This window comes from Centropristis striata, chromosome 4 (assembly GCF_030273125.1).
Source record: "Centropristis striata isolate RG_2023a ecotype Rhode Island chromosome 4, C.striata_1.0, whole genome shotgun sequence".
In the NCBI taxonomy this organism is placed as follows: domain Eukaryota; kingdom Metazoa; phylum Chordata; class Actinopteri; order Perciformes; family Serranidae; genus Centropristis; species Centropristis striata.
This window is the reverse complement of record NC_081520.1, coordinates 34,137,627-34,151,458: the sequence shown is the minus strand read 5'-3', so window position 1 is coordinate 34,151,458 and position 13,832 is coordinate 34,137,627. Positions and strand designations below refer to the sequence as shown.

At 39.8% G+C, this 13,832-nt stretch overlaps 1 protein-coding gene across 2 annotated transcripts in view; it reads right to left on the bottom strand.

The window, feature by feature from the left end:
* si (sucrase-isomaltase) overlaps window positions 1-13,832 on the bottom strand; it is a 97,925-nt gene that overhangs the window by 17,122 nt on the left and 66,971 nt on the right. For both annotated transcript variants that reach the window (XM_059331914.1, XM_059331913.1), the window contains exons 32-40: window positions 12,348-12,476; window positions 12,077-12,190; window positions 11,897-11,959; window positions 11,420-11,533; window positions 11,247-11,337; window positions 11,000-11,138; window positions 9,060-9,193; window positions 7,575-7,609; window positions 6,803-6,919 (exon numbers count right to left, since the gene is read on the bottom strand). In XM_059331914.1, the coding sequence (XP_059187897.1) occupies window positions 6,803-6,919; window positions 7,575-7,609; window positions 9,060-9,193; window positions 11,000-11,138; window positions 11,247-11,337; window positions 11,420-11,533; window positions 11,897-11,959; window positions 12,077-12,190; window positions 12,348-12,476 (936 nt within the window). The remainder of the gene's footprint in view (window positions 1-6,802; window positions 6,920-7,574; window positions 7,610-9,059; window positions 9,194-10,999; window positions 11,139-11,246; window positions 11,338-11,419; window positions 11,534-11,896; window positions 11,960-12,076; window positions 12,191-12,347; window positions 12,477-13,832) is intronic.

Here is a 13,832-nt window from a genome sequence, read left to right as displayed (position 1 = left end):
CCCAGTGGTTACTAAGTACAGGCCTAACAGCTCACTGTTGAATACAGAACATTTCCATTATCTTATGACCTAAGGAGTTTACCAGATTATCATTTAATTTTCTGAGGAAATTTACAAGATTGTAATTATCTGGAAACCCAAGAGTTCTTCTACTGCCTCCCTGCTCAGTAACCTTTCTTTTGCACCTTCATGCCTTACAATCAGATGTGTTCATTGGGAAGTAATTATCATGGTGAGTTGTGTGTGTGTGCACATGTAGAAACGAGAGCAAGAGCAAAACGGATTTAATAAAAATAATCTGAATGAGTGAGTGTGAGCTTGTTTTACGTCCATAATTAGAGAGAGGACAGATACAGCATATACACCACACAGCCTGAGCCAGATGAGTCCAAACAAAGTTATGTTTTGAAACCGGTTCTGCGGAGTCAAGCTTCAAGTTCAAGTCACGTTTACTTATTTTTTTATTTTATTTTATTTTTTTTTGAAGAGCACTTTTTTTCTCCGTTATCTCATCCAATTATCTGTGTCCTTGTCATGTGTTGCAAGTATAGATGTGCAATCCCCAGTGGAAAGTAGGAAGTAAGAGTCTGTCTTTGTCCTTTTTTGGCTGCTCTAAAACCCATTACCACATCACCACTAATAGAGGTGCATCAAAATACGAGCAGTGGCTGGCGGGCTTTCACAAAAGATTGTCCAAGTTGACTGCCATGATTTACGGTTTTGCTGTTGCACAGTGCTGCTCTATCTTGTCTCATACCAATTATTTTTATAGGAACATTGACAATGCGTGTGCATGCCAGTTGCAAAAAGAACGGACCACCAAAAACTTGCGAGCAAAAAAGACGACATCCTCAAGGGACTATTTCTTTATTTTACTGTTGAAATGCTGTCTTGATATTATAACAACTTGTCACTCTTGTACTTTTTTGGTTTTGGCAGCCCACTGCACAATATGACATGTTCAAAACAACTGTTCCTGTGATTAACGTTTTCTTGTGAATTGAGCAGACTTCTGCAGCCGTCAAGCACAATCGTGTGTGACACTAGGATGACATGTTCTAATCTGGGCTCATGTGGTGTGGAGACCACAGTGCTATTCAGATGCAGCAAAACACAAACTCAGAAATTACTATTGATGATTACAATCAGGTGAACCCAGGAAAACAATGTTGCTAAGCTAGCATCCAGACAATCAAACTGGTGTGAGGAGGACTTAATGATGGGGGCTGATTATGCTCGTGCCATGTGCTAGAAACAGCACTAGTATGTGTTGTTATGGGTGTTATTGGCAAATTGTCCATTTTGTTGTTAAGGTTAGAGATCTAACCTTAACAACAAAATGGACAATTTGCCAATAACACCCATAACAGCACATATGATCATTTGTCAAAATGACCCATATGAGCGTTTCGTGACTCGCTGTACAGAGAGGAGCACTCTAAAAATAGCACACAGTTATATACACAAAAAATAGCTGCAGTTTCTGTGAATTTAGGCTACAAAACCACTGACCCAAAAAACGTCCTAGTTAGGTGTTATAAAAGACAGTTTAAACAGTAAATAAATATATAGAAATGTCGGCAGTGAAGTCATAACTAGGGTGGTGTGAGTCACTGAAGTTACGTAAAAACAAGTACTTTTGTTTTCACATGGGACACGAAGCCTGTTCTACTGAGTCAAAGTCCGCCGTCTGTTAGACCCATCCACCCCGCGCCATTTAAACTCTGCATCACCGTCATTCTCTACTACTACGTCAGCAACATGACGGCTGAAGACAGTCTGAAACATAAAAGTATTTTGCTGCAAGCAAAAACGCTATTTATTGTCTTTTTTGAGGGGAGACCAGTCGCTAGAAAAAGTATCATACATACATTTTGTTGTCTATTCCTTCCCATTGTGTCACCCAAATCCTAAGAACTACCAAAGATAGTGCAGCTATTCTGAATAAAGTTATAAGGTACACTGCAAAAAAGCCAACTTGTATTTTTTGGCCTAAAACAGTGATTTAAGTTGGTAAAACTTGGAAATATAAATTATTGACATTTAGGGCAATAATGTAAATTACCACAACAAAGGAAGCCAGTTGTATGCTCAAAAATAAGTTTGTGAGTTGTTGTTACTTATATATTTAAGTTGGGGTTCACAACAAGGGACAATAGTTCTGCTAAGTCTTATCTGTTTGTTGTGAAATGCTGGAAAGCGGTGAAATTTGGTCATTAGCGAAAGCTAGCGGCTAACTGACGCTAGCGGTGCTGCTTGTTACAGCTACAAGAGTAGCCATTAGCGTATCAATGCTAACTCAAAATTGTGGTCGCAACATTAGCTGACATTTCATAGCGGCGTTACAATCGTGTTGAGTTGACAAAAATCTGAATTCAGAGTTGAGCAAACTCAAAACCAAACTTAAAATATTTAGTTTAATTGTCCAACTTGAAATTTTACCGAAGTTTGTTGCCTTGAAATTTTGAGTTCACCCAACTTTTCTTTTTTTGCAATGTAACAGTCAAGAATGAAATACTGTTGCAGCTTTTGTGCTCTACTGGCGCCTGGACTCCAAGGACTGTATCAGCCTTTGATACAACTGAACTCAAAAAGCCTGACCCCAAAGGTGCAACCAATGCCCTAGTGGAATATGTGAAGTTTGCAGGTCTGGTTAGACAGCTGACACTACTAAAGCACTGCCTTACTCACCTAGCATTCAATCAAGACAGCCTACCAGGTTCTGTGGAAGCTGGATAGTCAAGGGATGAGTTGCAGGATCGATGACGTGTTGCCTCATGTTTCGGTTTACCTGTGGGACTTTTTTCTTTCATTCACAAGGCTCAGAATAACTCGAGTTACCAGCATCATGCTGTTTATCTTGCCCTGTGCTCATTCTGGCCTTGTATTTTAAAAGAAAAGCAAGGATTCTCTGGTTTAAACTTTAGAAAAATTATATCCGACATGGGTGTTGGATCATGGTGAGGTAAGCTTTGTGGCTAGTTGTTTAAAGATGTGAGGATTTGATGATTTTGTCTTTGTCATCATCATAAATACAATGATTTCATGATTATATCAAGACACATATCTGATTGTCACTTGGTAACAGATATAACGATGGGTTCTGGGAATTTATAATAGGCAGTTTTCCTTTCTTTTTTTAAAAGTTTTATAAACTAATGGATTTATCAGCAAAAAATGATTAATTGGTTGATGTATAAGTCGGATGTGAACATGGATGAATAAGGGCATACCCATCTCCAATAACGAGGGCACAGAACATTTTATTGTTATTAATAGTACATCTGGAGTGTTTATACTTCGAAATATTATTGAAAAAAGTGAGTCTAGCATGCAGGCTTATATGATGCTGTCATTATTTAACAGGCAAAGAAGTGAGATCACCAACAGGATAATCCCCCTAAAACTTGATTTATACTTTTTAACATTCAGTCACTTAAATCTTGCATGACTTGACAGTCACACCACTGTCTGTTGGGCCCTCAAGGTAGACTTTTCATCTGTGGAAAACCAGAGGAGGGATTGATGAAGCGATGAGAGTGGGGAGTGCTGAAGAGTGAGAAGCAGACGGAGAATCCATCTTATGAATTCACCTAATTTATGGCCACATTGATAGTGGCGAAATGCCTTGTGACACACACAGATTGTGAGCGCGTGCACAGCAAGGAAAAATGAGGTTATCTGGCTGTGTCAGCCCCTCTCATCTTTTCTCTCCTCTGCTTGGTCTTTCTCTCCATTTATCAGTCTGGAATCTACTCTCTCGCCCCACCTCGTAAACCTTTTGGGTTTCTGTTTTGCATTGCAGAGCACACATCATAAAAACTATATTTAGACAAACAATAATATGTCCCTTTGTGTGGAAAACAACATGCATAGCTCCAATATGATTACACTGCTGAAAGTGCTATTGTCAGATAATTTATCTTGTTTAATTCATGTTGCATTGTTCTGATATGACTGTGGACACTGCAGCATATTGCTGGTGCAGTGAAATTATCTCAAGGTCAACATTGAAAGTTGTCTGAGGGCAAAGAGACACTAGGCGTGACGGAGCTCTGGGAATGACTCTGCAAAAAAAACTCTCCTCTCTCTTTCTCTCTCCACTGTCTCTGACCTTGTGTACCCTCCGGTCTGGTTTGTGGTGTTAATACTTTGTTGTCAAACGCCTTGTTAAGCAGACCCGAGGTTACAGTCACTAACTGTCTGATGATTGGGGATTTTATATGGCTGACTGGAAAAATAATACAGTTTTTACAGTAGACTACATAAATAGCTGACCTTGAGTCCCTTTTCTTCCATCTCTCAGTCCCGGTTTGTGCATTTTTCTTTTTCTCCGGTCGCCGTGCACCCTCCTTTCTCACATCCCTGTTCTCACTTGATCGTAGGTGTTTCAAAATCGGCAAATTGTTTATTCAGCCTTGTCCCAGCTCTCACGTCCTTATCACCACTCTGTGTCACCACCATTTAACTTGCTAAATTGCTATCTTGTTTTATTCCCCGCCAATTTTATCCCTCATCATTTTTTCTCTTTCTCTGTCTCATAGCCTCTGAACTTCCCCTTCCCCTCCCTGTTCCCTTTATCTGTATTTGCTTGTCAGTATTTCACCTCTCGATCCCTCTGTTCTCTTCCTCCTATTTGATATAAATACCTCTACTGTTCTCCCACCAGTTCCCTCTCTATACCTTTCACTTCTGACTCTCAAACTGTCAGTTTGCGCCGCCCTCTCCTGCCGCGTGTGTGTGATTTTTTTTTTCTGTCAATTTTCTCCATGTTTAAACACCCATTTGCAAGCCATTATTAAATGATTGGAATCATGGGGTGTATGTGTGTGTGGAGTGGAGGTTAGGTGGTGTGCAGTGGTGCCCAGATCACCTTGAGAATTCAATTATATCCCCACTCCATGCCGTTAAAAAGCACAGGCACTGACACACACATACACACAGTGTATGTGTCCTGTCTCGTATTGCAGACTCCAGTGCAGAGAAAGTTCGCCCGGTGGGATCGATCTCCGGACGGGCGTTATTGGATTTCTCAGATGTGTTCCAACGCTCTTAAAGGTCACCGCTAGAATGAATGCCACCGACACTCCACCACCAAACAGGTCTATCTTTTTGTGTGTTTGTGTATGTCAGAGGCAGATTAAGAGAGATGTGGGGAGTGAAGGCAGCTTGGTTTGGATTTTTTGCAAACAAAACGATGTCTTTTCATACATACATGCATACTGTTTATTCCTACAACTTGAGTCTCTATTTTCAGAAACCATGCTAGCTAGAGCAGATTTTTGGTCATTCCCCAAGCTACAGCAAGCACCAGCTTGGTATCATTTGAGGTGATTGAATACAGCTGTCATAGCTGTTAAAAGTTTGTTGTAAAGTAGAGCATGCAAAATGCAAAAAATTGCAAAAGTTGCCTTAATTGTGTTAACCGTCAGAATCCAAAAAACCCTCAGCAGCTTTTGAAAGGCTTGTTTACTTCACAAATCACAAAAAATACACCTTTTATCATAGCATGAATTGGTAAAAACAGAAAGTATTGTTTGAAATTCAAACACCAAGCTTGAAATAATGATATTTCATCAAAATCATTCTTGGTGAAATATCTATTCTACTTGTCTTGTTCAAAAGGAGTCCAAAAAAAAAGACCATGGAAAAACCAGTAAATTCTGTGTTCCAAAGCACAGTTCTGAAGCCATTAATGACTCAGCTTAGACCAACAGTCACTGTCTACACAGAGCAGAGAGGAGAGGACAAGAGAGGTTGGAAGCAGAGGTTTTTTGAATGTAAATCGTTCAGCATGTGGGCGCCCCATTCTTTTATCAGTATTGGTAACACTTGTGGACACTTTTTAATTTTTTTTCCCCTTATTGTATTACTTGTTGTTATTGTATTACTGCAAAAAAGACATGTTTGAGTTCTCCCTACTGCTCGCCATGATTGTGCTGTTTCCATAGAGGTACATGACTTCATTCATCGGGGGTCGGGTCGCGGGGGGCTGGAGCCTATCCCATTGGGCGAGAGGCGGGGTACACCCTGGACAGATCGCCAGACTATTGCAGGGCTAGTACAGGACTTAAACATTGTAATTAAAAACATCATAGTGTGGAAAATATGTCAGGAGCGTAACGACACTTTTTGGGTTAAAAGCATTCCCATGCTTCCTTTTAATTATTATACTATTTTATTATTCTCTGGCATTATTCTTTTCATTATTCTGAACATGCTCTATGTTTAAGGTAGAAAAAACACAATGGTAATCACATCCAGTAGAATCATTCAGTTTTTCAGTATAAGTAGTTTTTCATGATTATTCTTTTTCCCTTACTGTCACCATTATACTGTGTGGCTGTTGAAATGTGAAACATGCAGGTATTTTGGATGTTGTAGTCTGACTAATCGGATGTAGACTTTTGGCGAAAACCTATTTCAGAAAGCATTTTCCCTCCCCTTCTGCTACCTGTATTGTATATCTTGTGCTTGTGATTATTGAGGTTTAAAGAAATACTAATTGGCAGTGCATTTTTCTCCCATATCCTAACATGATAATGGGTGAAGTGAGACCATTCTCCAGTGCTGACTAGTTTGGTTTGATGTTCTACAGAAGGGAAAGTGTTTTTTCGACATGGAGGTGTAACTGCAGGTATTTCTTCCGGGAAATGGGAGTAAAATTGAGTTGAGTTCAGCTTATGTCGTAAACCCCCCAACCAAAAAAACAAAATAACATAATAACATAAATAATAATTTAAAAAAAAAACAACCCCAAATACGAGCAGTACATGTCAGTACACCTTTTGAAGTCTCTCACCTTCCACCCCTTGCCATTGTGGTTGCGTGAGTATGGATAAAAGGAACCTAGCTGCATCCAGCGAAGACACATCTCACGGGTAGAATTGTTAAAGAACCCACATATGTCTGCCCCGGTCTGAAAAAGAAGGACGGACAAAAAAAATTGTTAGAGCATGTGTGGGTGTGTTTGAGGGGACAGAGATGGACAGGAAGATGGGCACCAGGGTGCAGGTGTGACTATAAAAAAAAGCACCCTCCAACCAAAGTAAATGGGGTCACACTACTTTTGCTGAAAGCATCATGTTTCTGACGTCCTTGAGCTACACACCCCCAAGAGTGAGCGATGTTGTGTTTCTAACCCCGTGGATGGGCCGGGGGCATGCAAATGATGTACCATATAGGGATCGATGAGGTGTCAGATTATAATTATTATTAGATGCACTGAGGAGATGAGAGACGACAGAAGGACAGTATGCAAGGAAGAGAGAGATGGAAATAAACACAAAGAGACAGCAGGGCAAACAAGCAAAGTCAGAGCAAGCCAGGACACCAGTGGAGAAATGTAAGTTTTATCTAAGTTTTTATAAGTCATGACGGACTCGCGCTAGGCGTCTCCGTTTGGGTGGGGCTTGTAAAGACATGCTTCACATTATATCGCAAGATGTCCTTTGATCAAAGGGTCTTGCAAACAAAATAACATCAGTCAGGCTGCTGTAATCTACTTAGAGAGGACAAGGTCACATCAATAAGATTATGTCTTGTCAAAACCCAGATCAGATGATGATACTTACGTAAGGGATGCCAAACAGACTGAACTCCATCATGCCTGTAGAACAAAGGAAAATAGGGACTTATGTCAAATTAAAGATTCCTTTTTTTTTTCATGTTTGACAGTCTGCACGCATGTGATTCGTGACCACACACACACACACTATTCTCATAAGTTTGCAAAAGCATAACAGATAACTGATCATAATGCAGCCTGCCATAACCGATTATAACAACTTAATTTTTTTGTTTTTTATTACAGTTTATTTATACTAGTGCAGTGCCTGTAGGAAGTATGTATGCGTACATTACATTACACACTACAACCTCTGCAACTCCATAAAACACTTACTTTTCATAAGGTATGCACACCATCCAGCACATACACATTGAACACTGATTTTTGCTGGAAACTATTTGACTATTATGGGAAAATTGAACCTTGTAGCACATTTTAAAACTCTGAAAGATAGGTAGGCTAAATAGACAGATGAGATGACTCAGGTGTGGAAATCCAGAGTGAATTGTGTTACTGACCAGGTGTAGGCCTATCACACAATGGGGCGGAGCTCCCCTAAAAGGCGTCCGATCGGACACGTGCTACATAAATGTTACATACACTTGCTACATAAATAATGAGGATATTTTGAAAAATGAATTCAAAAATCTTCAAAATCGAGGATGCACACCCTCGTGCCATGCGCAAGCCACATACAAAATCTTAGGTCAGTCTGACTAACTGTTACGTGTCAGGCAGCAAGGTGTGTATGTGTTTTTGTGTTTCTCCTCCCCCCTTTCCGGTGTTTTCAGGAGATTCCTGCGCAGACTGCGCTCAGTGATTGGGTTGACAAGCGGCAGGTGATTGCTGATGAGCTGCTGCCTGCGTGGCCAGGCCGTGCTTCCTATTGGCTCCCTGCCTCCCCAGCTGGCCAATCACAATGGAGGAAACCCTTTAAAATGGAGGACATATTGGGCCTTCATTCACTCTTGGTTTTTGATGCATTTGCTGTCTTTGTTTAAGGGAATTGGTATGTGGTGGGAGGTTGGGATTAGGTTAATTGGGGTACCCTGTACATCTGCACTCACGTAGTTTGCTTCCTGTTAATCCACTAGGTTTATTGGTTGTGCCACCACTGTATTGTTTTGAAAAGCCCTTTTTTTGAGAAGTTAGTTAGGCCTTTTGTTTGTTGGTTTTCCTTCACAGGTAGTTTAGATAGGCCTTCTTTAGTTATATTTATGTCAACTTTCTTTTGGCACAATCACTTGTCCCATCCTCTCCCACATTAGTGTGTCTTTCTTTTGCTGTTGTTAAAATAAATCATAATTGTTCACTTCACTTTTGACTTCGTTGATTTTATGATTGTCACGTTATTGTCAGCTGGCTGGGTTTGGTCAGTGGACATAACACTAACGGTCGGCAAGATATACCCTAGACACACACACACACACACACACACACACACACACACAGACAGACAGACGCTTCTTGCTTTTATAGATAGATGTACCGATAATGGATTTGGATAGTTGGTCCCATCTGGCAAAGTTGTCTCCCAGCCAATGTCCAGACCACTTTCCACTGGAGGGATAAGTGGACCGGGTCACCACGATGCCTCTTTTACCTGTCACATTCAGCAGGGCGCTGCACAGAGAGGAGAGACTCAGTGTTTTACACGAGGACACAAAACAACAAAGAATGTAAAAGTGTCTTCTCCCACTTAAATAAAGTACATTCATTTTGAAGGCGAAATAACCAATTAATTGTGATCGTTAAATTCAGCACGGTGCTAAAAATGAAACAACTCCCAAGTTAAAGCACCTGGGCTCAAGGCCCAGTGGTGCAGAGCCTCCCCAGGCTCTTCTGTAGCCCACGCTGCAATCTGGCCTCCCTGTGGTGAGAGGAACATTTCACCACGAGGACCGATGAAGTTTCACATTTGTGATTATTATCATAAAGATTTGATGAGACTGTATTTCTGTGGATGGCTGGAAGACATCAGTTATGCATCTCCTGTGGCTGCATTTTCTTCCTTAATGTGTTGGCAATAATAGTCTCTGCTCCTCTTCTATTTTCTCTTCTCACACATTGAATTTGACTGTGTTCGGATTATGTAGGAATGGGATAATTACACTAATTTGTCTATTTCCAGATGTAATCTGGTTCAGTAAGCAATACAAACATTGCTTTGAGATCACAAAAATACATGAAAACTTTGTCATTTGTGTTGGCTCATAAGCTAATTTAATTGTATACTTTTGCATCATATTATGATATGTTAATATATATAAAGTGTAAAATAATGGCACCCACTATAGCTGCAGGCTGCCAGGCACCGAACCACAGCCACCAAGTGCTACCTACAGCAGGAGTACGGCAACACCATTTGGACAAAACACGCAGACTTGCAGAACACCGTAATAATAGATACTAAGTAATAGCAATGGCAATTTACTATGATTAAGGATTTATTTATGAGTAAGATAGAATTTTGTTGAGGATTTCTGTGGGCAGCGTGTGTGTGTTACTGTATTATTTTATTTTGGATAAATAAATTGGGGCACTGGCGTGCACACTAATACACAGTGTTTCCTCTAGGACTTTTTTTCAGCAGTAGGGGTGAAGAGTTTTTGTCCCCCGTGGCACTTGTAAATATCAATCATGATTTAAAAAGTATAAAAAATTACACTCAGCTGCAAAACGAGCTTTAGAACCAGTGTTTCCAACAGGATTTTCTGAGACTATGATGGCATGACCTGAACAAAGTAGGGGGGTCTGGGGGCATGCTCCCCTGGAGAAAATATCTGCCCAAAAAGCCTAAATTTGGTGGCTCTCGCAGATCCTAATGCCACTTTTCAATCTCAATCATTGCATATTTTAATGAATTATTATAAAGGAGAATAAGGGTTTTTCTGTTTTATCTTAATTAAGGCATATTTTGGCAGTCTACCTGTACTTGTAAATTCTGTGGTGGACTCTGCTAACACATCCATTTGCTCTTATTTTGAAAGCTACATGTGTTTGCTTTTATTTTGAAGGCGGGTCTAACACGTTCTTACCGTAACGCTTAGTAAATACATGCACCACGAAAACAAATGGAGGCTGACTGACCGCAGTGTGCTCGTTCTCTTCCAGTTTTGTTAACTAGCCATCCACTCTAACAGCCAGGCTCCCTCAGAAACTCCAGTAATGCTAACAGAGTGCTACGCTTTTACGGTTGTCATGACATCTCAAGGGTTTGGCATTCTGGCAGTGTCACAGTCGCTCGTGTTAAAAAATAATAAAACAATCCCCTATTCTGAAGTAGCAGCAGGCATAATTTAGCAGCAGTGGGCCGCTACTGATTGGACATACGGAAACCTTGAATACATATTAAAAGTACATACTTTAAAGACGCCCCCCAAAAATATAGATGTTGGCATGTATAAATATAGATAGTTATCCACTTACTCATAGGTGGGCTTTGTGTGGGACCAGCCGTAGAGGTTGTGGACGTCATAGTGTCTGACTTTCTTTCCATCACTGAGTATCTGCTCGCTGTTCATGCACAGAGTCTTATGCTTTAGGCCCATGTGTTTAGACTCCAATGCTTTTGGAGACAAAGCACAAAAATACAATTTCATCATTTAAAGACACTTATGACGTTAATATCATAGCTTAATTATCTTGTACAACATGAGGATTGTATTTGTCTTACGTGGCATGTAAGGAGGGAACTCTAGGAGCTGATTACCAAGACACTTCCCTCCAACTGTGCCGTGGACAAAACTGGCAGGCTCGTTCATGTCCTACAGATGAAGAAATGGTTCAGGAAATTAAAGCAAAAATCATGCAAATTGAGGTGATGAAGGTCACTTTAAGGTCACTCACAATCCAGAGGCCATCAAATGTTGTATTTGTATAGAAGTCTTGGATTTCTTGCCGCCACCACTCTGCTGTGCTGTTGCGGAAGAAGTCGGGGAATGCTGCGTATGCCCTAAATTTCTGGGAGCGGAACAGTCAAATCAGAAAATAATCCTTACAATTTAACATACCAACAAAAGATGAAAGGTGTTATGCATTGTATATTTACTATATATAATACATGACACTGATGCTCATGAAGTTGGAATCAAGTATTTTTTTTTACCTCTTTCCATGAAATGATTGTGACAATGTGATTTATTCTTGACATATAAAGTGGGTATCTTCTCAACACTTTATTAATGAATCTCATAAACCACATTTAACAGTGTTTTGACAGAGTTTGTCTGAAAACAAAATTAATCCAACTTTATGGGCGACCATGCATGTTGGAAGGTAGGAAGTGATGTGCTTCAGTGTGGTAAATGTGGAAAAATATTGTACCTCTACTTGGGTGTCCCAGTCAAGAGATTCATCCACTGTGATATTGGGGTAATCTGGCCAGACCTGCAAAAAGAAATACATTAGCAAATGATACCGCACAATCCAAAAGCATAATTTTTCATTTTTTAAAAATCTTTCTTTATGCTTGAGTATTTTGTTTGGCCTTCCATTCCCTCCTACCTTTCCCCACACAATTTTATCACTGATGCTTTCGGGATATTTGATGAAGACATCCGCTTCTATTCCTCTGTCAAAGGCAGGGTAATTTGTCTCATTGCCTGAAATAGCTGGATCCTGCAATTAAATACACACATATTCAGTAGTCGAGATGGACTGGTGCTGTAGTAATTTTACATTCCATATGTAATATTTACACCTGCCCTTTGGGTTGGTGATCCTCAAGTGCCCAATTATGTGACTGTATCAATACTTGATGATATGACGGCATTACCAGAATGAAGATGAACCTCATGCGTTCTCCCCTCATACGGTCAACCAGGGCAGGCAGTCCACTAAACTCTGGGTCCAGAACAAAGTCCAGTTGGCGGTCCATGTAGTCAATGTCTGCATACTGCACATCCTGCAGCAGATACCAGTGATAGTTCAAATTAAATGAAACTAAACTGACTTTGATTTCTTTAGGGCTGTCACAAAATTTGATTTTTACGGAAGCCCTGAAAGGCAAGGTGAACTTTTTTTTTTTTCGTGCACCATAAACAAATTTAAATAACTGTTAAATTCTCTACAGATATTTTGATATATTATTTTCAGGTGAAATGGAAATAATATAATAGGCCCGGAACTATATAGACACTATAATTATATGTGTATTATTTACATAATATTGCAGTATATTGCAGTACCCCATGTTTCATTAAATATCTGAACCACACAGGAATTAAGACACAATACACAGTCATTAAAAGAATAATATGTCCCAGGTCTTCTATTTTGTCTTATTAGTATGACATAATTACAGTAAAGGGCATAGCTTTTTGTTTTGAGCATTTCTGCATGTTCATCTCCCAGCTGCTAAACTACGTGAATGCAATTAAAGTTTGAATGAAAGACGGAATAATATAATGCACATTTTATTTTTAAAAAGCCTTCTTGTCATCCTGTAAGGAAAAAATAATTACACATTTTGCTACAGTAATGTAAAATGTTGGGATTCTTACTATGACATATGGAAATCTGTCTTAGCATATGGCATGCAACACCTGAGATGTAAGATAAGGGAGGGTTTCACTTGCTTCTGGCTCTTGTTTCTTACAGTGAGAATAAAACTTTATCTGCTTGGGATGCCTGGTGTGGCATGTGAGCAGCAGTTTAAGGTTGGTTGGTCTATAAAAGCTAGCTGATGTGTCGCTTTTGTAAGTAGCTGTAGTTTCTGCTTCTTTCATTCCAGTTAATGATGCAGGATTATTTTTGGCTGGCGTCAGCTACTTGAGGGTTAAAGCTTTGTGAGAGCATATTTAGGGGATCACTTGATCATCGATGGGAATTCTAATGTTCTGTCCTGCATGATGAAGAGGCTCAGATGCTGGCCTTGTTTTATTTTATATTTTTACATCTCACAAATGACCATGGTCAAACATTACTTGCTATGTTTTAAAAATGTCAGAGAGCACTGTCCGTTCTGGTACAAGAGACTGTAAGACTTACAATATAATGCATTTCAAATGAAATGAGGTCACATTTCATTAGGTTAAACTGGATGTAATGTCTCCATTCTGCCTCATCCCAATGTCCTCTTTCATCTAATTTAGTTTTATGTAGTTATTGTTCACATACAGTGGATCTTATTGTAAAATCTAGGGTGGATGTTGTGTTGGATTTAGCTCAAGCTATTCCACTGAGTGCATGTCTTTATACTGTACAACCTACAGCGGGCAAGAACAAGCTATCAGATTGCATTTGTTCGTCTCAGGGCAAT